At 43.2% G+C, this 7,482-nt stretch overlaps 1 protein-coding gene across 1 annotated transcript; it reads left to right on the top strand.

Annotated features, from left to right (window-relative positions):
• The first annotated feature begins 712 nt into the window (after positions 1 to 712).
• LOC104948804 (voltage-dependent R-type calcium channel subunit alpha-1E-like) lies at positions 713 to 3,142 on the top strand. Its single transcript, XM_010775028.1, has 4 exons — positions 713 to 855; positions 1,686 to 1,867; positions 2,193 to 2,357; positions 2,648 to 3,142. Exons 1-4 carry the CDS (start codon positions 714 to 716, stop codon positions 3,140 to 3,142), a joined length of 984 nt encoding a protein of 327 aa, XP_010773330.1. The 5' UTR covers position 713.
• Positions 3,143 to 7,482: the final 4,340 nt, after the last annotated feature.

Raw genomic sequence — 7,482 nt, 5'->3', positions numbered from 1 at the left:
TGTACTTTCTACTTCTTACATGTTGAACTCAAATACCTGTACTTTCTACTTCTTACATGTTGAACTCAAATACCTGTACTTTCTACTTCTTACATGTTGAACTCAAATACCTGTACTTTCTACTTCTCTCATTTTCCAAACAGGCTGGTTCCTTTAGTCTGAATGTGTGTTTGGTGGCGTGATCATTATTATTTAGAGTCATTGCGTGCCTATTGATTTGAACACGATCCGTGTATCTATCATTTCCTGGTCTTCTCTAAAGAAGAGGGACCAATGGAAACGTTGTCATGTTGCCGTTGTTCAGCATGGAAACATTCATTAGCTAACAATGACATTATTGTTCTATTAATATAAAGGGAGGTCAGGTACTCTTTAAAACAGCTGCTAGTTATGGGTACTTTTTACTGAAGTACATTTCAAAGCCTCTTTACTTTCACTTGAGTAAAGAAGTTTAGTCTGTACTTCTACTTTCACCAGAGTATTTTTAAACACGAGTATCTGTACTTCTACTTGAGTAAAGGATGTGTGTACTTCTACTTGAGTAAAGGATGTGTGTACTTCTACTTGAGTAAAGGATGTGTGTACTTCTACTTAGTAAAGGATGTGTGTACTTCTACTTGAGTAAAGGATGTGTGTACTTCTACTTGAGTAAAGGATGTGTGTACTTCTACTTGAGTAAAGGATGTGTCACTTTGCCATCTCTGTAGGCTGGGATGTCTGCAGACAGTAAGCTGATGAAGCGCTCCTTCTCCACTATCGGGGATCAGTGTGTGAACGGCCTCTGGCAGGAGCAGCACTCTCTGGAGAGAATCAGTCCGGACGGCGAGTACCGACCACGACAGAAGAGCTACAGAGGTCAGTGAACGCACCACGACTCCTTTAGTCACTTAAGCATAAAGTGGTGCAGGAATGAGTCCTAAAACCTGGAAATGAGGCAGCGTTTTGGCACTTCCTGTTCCCTCCTGAATGGTTTTCAGAATGTGTTTTATCCTAAAATAAGGTCTGTGGTTAACACAAGCTGAAGAGATTTTAACGTTTTGTTCTGCGACATAAATACCCCACTGGTGGATTTAAAAACGCAGGTTGCTAACAAGTGTCTAAATGAGGCGACTGAACGTCATCACGCCCAACATTAGCCTCCTTTAGCTTAGCGGTGGTGACGTGAAGTCATGTGACCGTGCTGTAGTTCCTTTATAGCCCAACATTAGCCTCCTTTAGCTTAGCGGTGGTGACGTGAAGTCATGTGACCGTGCTGTAGTTCCTTTATAGCCCAACATTAGCCTCCTTTAGCTTAGCGGTGGTGACGTGAAGTCATGTGACCGTGCTGTAGTTCCTTTATAGCCCAACATTAGCCTCCTTTAGCTTAGCGGTGGTGACGTGAAGTCATGTGACCGTGCTGTAGTTCCTTTATAGCCCAACATTAGCCTCCTTTAGCTTAGCGGTGGTCACGTGAAGTCATGTGACCGTGCTGTAGTTCCTTTATAGCCCAACTTTAGCCACCTTTAGCTTAGCGGTGGCGATACGAAGTCATGTGACTTTTATATCCTATATTTAGCATTTTACTCCGAAATCCTAAAGTGGTGTTAATAGGTGGATATTATCCTGCTGAACTAAACGTGTAAGTATCATAAACGTTTGTTTGCCACAGATCTCAGATGGTTTTATTTCCGTTAAACGCCTCTCAGGTCCTAAAAACAACCCCAGAGAAACCAGCAGTCACGAGCGAGGGCGATCTAAGGAGCGGCGCCACCTGCTGTCTCCAGACGTTTCCAGATGTAACTCTGAGGAGCGAAGCAGAGACACTTCCTGTGAGAGGAGGCGCTCCAGATCCCCGAGCGAAGGACGGACTCACACCTTACAGAGACAGGTAGGAGGTTAGACACACACTAGGTTAGTGGGTTGTTGCCATCCCTGTGTTTCGCTTTGTCCCATTCTTAGTAGTTCAGATAGTGAGTTTTATTTTATTTGTTTTGGTGTGAAAGGATACATTTACTGAACTCGCCAGAAATTTGATTTTTTTCTAAGAATTTAGACTTTTTCTAAGAATTTTGACTTTTTCTTAGAATCTTGACTTTTTTTCAGACATTTCTCAGAACTTTTACTTTTTCACAGAATTCTGACTCGATTGACTTTGAATCACATCCCTGGTTTAGCTCATTCGAACTGAACGTCCCTGTGTGTGTTGTTTGCAGGTGAACTCGTCTGTAAGCCCCGCCCACTCTGACTCCGGGACGCCTCGAAATCGTCGCCAGCTTCCTCAGACTCCCTCTCGCCCTCGACCCTACATCTCCTACTCTCCTCTGGTCTCCCAAACATCCACCGTCCCAGTTTTAGCAGAATCGTCCTCCTCCCTCGAGGTACATCTTTTCGGTATTTTTGTAACTCTGGCACAACAATCTTATCTTATCTTACGACCTCCTCTACTGTTAAACACCTGAACTTTTATTAAAAACACAGATAGATAAGTATTTTAAGAAAACTATAATAACATTACAAAATATTTAAAATAATAAAATATATAGTAAAATATAGCAGTATTTACATAGAAATAAAATGTGGCAGTAATAAAAAAAGAAAACAGATATTGTGTTAATTCATTTTGTGCAAAATCACAATAAAAGCCTTGAATCTTGATTCCCCGCCTCAGGATGGATCTGGAGCCTCCAAATTGAAACCGGAGAAAGAAACCAGCCCCCTTCCTCCAGTTCAGGGGTCCTCTGGAGGTCAGGGGTCGTCTGGAGGTCAGGGGTCATCTGGAGGTCAGGGGTCGTCTGGAGGTCAGGGGTCATCTGGAGGTCAGGGGTCGTCTGGAGGTCAGGGGTCGTCTGGAGGTCAGGGGTCGTCTGGAGGTCAGGGGTCATCTGGAGGTCAAAGCCACCCCTCGCCTCAACGCTACATCTCAGAGCCCTTCTTGCCGTTCCACGATGACGTCATGGAGGGAGCTGACGGGGAGGAAACTCTCACTTTTGAGACGGCCGTGGCCACCAGTTTGGGACGAGCCAACGCCATAAGCTCCGCCCCCCAGCTCAGACACTCCTGGCAGGTTCCCAACGGACACATCCGCACGAAGACTTTGGGCCAGGCGAGTCCTTCAGGAGCCAATGAGCTGCTGAGCGACACGGACGAGGACGACCGCTGCTAAAAAAACAGAAGAGGAGGCGACTCGGAAAATATCTCCACGAGGCACAAGGACTTCTGAGATCTGTGTTGTGTCTCAAATTGCGTACTTCTGTATTTACTTCTGCTGTTCTGATTGCTTAAGTGCGTTCCAATGGCGACCGCTACTAAAAAAACTCCACGAGGCACAAGAGGAACGAGGAACGAGGAAGAGGAAGCGACTCCATGAGGCACCAGGACCTCTGAGATCTGTCCTGTGTCTCAAACTGCGTACTTCCTGCTGTTTGGATTGCATTTGAAGTGCGTTTAAATGCTAAGTTTTGGCGAAATGACTGCCTGGATGGTGCTTTCAGAACGGTCCAAAAGTTAAGTGTTGAACGCTGGACACTTCTCACACTCAATGGCCGCTGTGTTGTTGCTGAAGTGAAGCGAACAGTTTCTGCAGAAAACATATAACACTATAAATATACGAGTTATTCATGTGGGGGTTTTGTTTAGTATTTAAGAAACACACCATTAAGCTCATAGTGTTAATTCAGCCCTCTGCATCAGATTGAGTACCGCTAACAATGCTAGCTGATAGCAACGGTTGTCGCTTCCTGTTAGGACACAGTGGCCGTTTCTCAATGTCGAGTACACCTGCTGCAGAGCCACTATTTCAAGTATACTACGTCATCGAGTGGCGCCGAATGCCGGGCATTTAAACAGTTCTTCGGCGCCACTCGATGACGTAGTATACTTGAAATAGCGGCTCTGCAGCAGGTATACTCGACATTGAGAAACGGCCAGTGTGTGTGATTTGAAAGTCAAAATGCACACACTGCATACGTGTTCAAAGTGCACGAGATGCAGTGAACTAAACCGTAAAAATGTGACCATTGGTTACTTAAAAAAATCTGGCAACAAAGTGACACCCAATATAATTAATTAGTTCAACAATTTGATTAAACAAGTATTGAATACATTGTTTAAAGTTAGTCAATGTTTTTCAAAGAAAGTTAAATTATGTTGGATTTAGTGATTTAATTCTGTATTTATTTACAACGTAAGTTAGATTACTAAATATGTGGTGAAATTGGATTAAATAATTATCTATAGGAGATATTAATTTAAATGATTTAGTGAATACCTGTATGAAATTAACTTGCATTAACTTATACTTTAAGATTTCAATTTACTGAATAGGTAAAAAAGTTATATTTACCACATATAAGTTTAATGACGCATTTCCACTGCAGGGCCTCGCTCGGCTTAGTACGGTATAGTTAGGCCTTGGTAGGCCAGGCTCACTTTATGCTGCGTTTCCATTACAGTTTAGTAGCTGGGGCAGTAACTATAGTAACGCAGTGTAGGCGGAGCCGGGACGTCATCTTCAATGAGAATCACAAAAACCAACATCAGCCGTTAGCCGTTAGCTCTTAGCCCTCAGAGCTCACAGCTCCTCATATCTGTTCAGAAACTAGACAGAAGTTAAACAAGTCCAAACCACAGACTGTCTGTGTCATGGAGAATACAGTCGCTGGTTTATTTCTGTCTGTAGGCCGTTGTTGTGAGTGTGGACGGTCGGAGCATATACTGCGTTAGCTTAGCCGATCTCCATTCAGAAAACACACATTTAAAAGGTGTTTCGCCTGCCGTCTGTCTGCAGACTTGTCAAAGCATTAATTCATGGTTTTTACTAACCGGTATCAGTATGTTGTTACTTCGGCATCATTTAGAAACGTGTATTACAATTAAATCACGGTCAAATATGTTCATCTTGTTGTAGTTGCCAGCGATTCTCTCTCTAGTTTAGCATACTCAGCCCGACTCAGCCCGGTTGTTGACCCGGAAAGAGCCTCGATTTTGGAGAGCCAGAAAACTGTGAAAAAGTAGCCGCTAGCCGGAACTACGCCGAGTGGAAACGCAAGCAAAAAACGGACCGGGCACGGCACGCTTAAACCGTGCTGTAGTGGAAATGCGCCATTACTGTATTCAGTTCCATTGGAAGTCACTTTGTTGCCGTATCTTTGTCTAATCTGCTCACTATCGTGTCTTCTTAGAGCCACAATTTATTTAAATTCAATCCAATGCAGATAAAGGGAGTATCTGAGTAGAGACACAGCACTTCTCAGCAGCAGTAGCATCACAAACTGTGTGTGTGTGTGTGTGTGTGTGTGTGTGTGTGTGTGTGTGTGTGTGTGTGTGTGTGTGTGTGTGTGTGTGTGTGTGTGTGTGTGTGTGTGTGTGTGTGTGTGTGTGTGTGTGTGTGTGTGTGTGTGTGTGTGTGTGTGTGTGTGTGTGCGCGTGCGTGCTCTTAATAGAGAAACGGTGCCAAAGCACAGCAGAGACTGTACTATACGTAGATCACTGCAGGCAGGGCGTTGTGTTTTGATTGGTATTTGAACAAAATGTGGAGACACGACGGCGTCCTCTCTTTGGTCCCAGAGACTGACCTGAGTGAGTTTCGTGCAGGTGAACATAGAGGTAGCATGTAAAGATGTGATACGATGAATGTATTTTAGTTTCAGACGTTCAGAGGGTTGCTGTTGGTCGTGGATGTAGCCACGAAACTCTCCGGTTTATAAACCAGGTCCTGTTTACAACCAGAGAATCGACGTGGTCTGTGGGCATTAAAACATCGATGCTATACTCTCATAATGTTGCACAAGGCGAGACACTACAGGAAAACACTGTTGTTTCACGACTCGAGGAAAGAGAACATCCAAAATACACACTAGTATCTCTCTCCCTTCCTTACCTGAGGTGTCTCCCTTAAAGTGTTGTTTTGTTTTGATGTGAAGAACATGCTGAAGACCCGGGACAGATTACAGGAGAAGAGATATTTTGTCTCAGGACACTGGACCGTCACAGTTGTAATATAAGACCTTCTGAGACGCTCTTCATTGGACCTTAAGTGTGAAAATCAGACGGACAGGAAGTGATTTCCACAGGTCGGTCAGCACGATGTCACATGACCATCGTCGGCCCGCTGAAGGATCATGGAGGTTTGTTTCTGTGCTGGATTCTGTCGATTTCAAAGCCACTTTCTTCCAGTAAAAAGTAACACAACCAGGGACCATGTCCTTCCTTCCTTCCTGTGACGGACACTTCTACAAGAAGAGGAATCATACTATGGTTTGCTTATATGTAAACAGCCATTGTTATTGTAGTTTCCACATGCATGATCATAGTGACGATGAGAGGTGTGAGAGAGGAATATCTTATTGTTATTATTTCAATGCATCCATGATGATTAGGGCTGCACCATTTGGAACAAAGTAATGTATTTGGACTGGAACTGCAATCTCAATCCGTAGAGGATATTGGAGGGATTGATCCTATACTTCAAAAATACATTAGATTATCATGGTGTGAGTTTTCTAAGACGATCTGTACTTAAATAATATGTTTTGTTACGTCTGTTAAACTTGATTTGTAGGCTGGGATATAGTCTATTTACCAGCTCATAGAGTGCTGTTGTGAACCCAGACATGTTGAGACCCCAAATGTTTATGTTAGAAATGTAGAGTAGGGTCTCCAGCTCATAGAAACTGCCGGAAGCTAACCTGCATATGTTGGGCTATCTGCCCAATTAGCACAAGTTGTGTTAATTAGCATTAAATAGCATATGCAGACAGTAGTTACAAAATGGCTTGGTCGATCTGGACACTTTTGAAGTGGTTTTGGAGGTTATTGAAGATGTTCAATCAATTTCTGACCATTTCAGGATCTTAAATGGAAGTTTAGGCCCTATTTGTATTCTCTGTCGGCCGATTTCGATCCATTTTGGGTCCATTAAGAAGTTTAAGAGGACTCAAAATCATGCCTTTGATCCTGAAAGAGTCAGAAATGGATCCTCAATAACGTCCCAAACGGCCAAGCCAGTTTTGTAGCTGTCGTCTGAATATGTCAATGAATGCAACTTTCAAATTGCCCAGCAGGTTAGCATCCGGCAGTTTCTATGTGCTGGAGACCCTACTCTACATTTCTAACATGAAACTTTGGGCTACTTCAGTTCACTAAGCTGGCAACTAAATGTATATCTCTGCAGCTCCAAATTTAAAATGTATTCCAACACATAATTAGTCTTTATCGTACATTGTGCATCCTGCGATTTGAATGTTGCACATGTCCATATTGTGATTTTGAGATACTCGTGCAGCCCTAATCATGATCACACTGGCATTCAAACCCAGTTCCCCCACAGAGTAATGACGTAACAACACTATTCTTTTGTCCCGGCATCCACTGTCGATATCTTTGATCATTCCAACCTTCCCTTAAATAAGATGTGTATTTATATCACGTGCTGTTGTGTTTCTGTAATACATGTTTTGAAATGTGAACACAGGACTTATCTGGACTGGAAAACCTGGACTGGGT

This window comes from Notothenia coriiceps, unplaced genomic scaffold (assembly GCF_000735185.1).
Source record: "Notothenia coriiceps isolate Sejong01 unplaced genomic scaffold, NC01 NC01_scaffold00015158, whole genome shotgun sequence".
NCBI classification, from domain to species: Eukaryota; Metazoa; Chordata; class Actinopteri; order Perciformes; family Nototheniidae; genus Notothenia; species Notothenia coriiceps.
The sequence above is the reverse complement of the archived record's forward strand: the minus strand, read 5'-3'. Positions and strand labels throughout refer to the sequence as shown.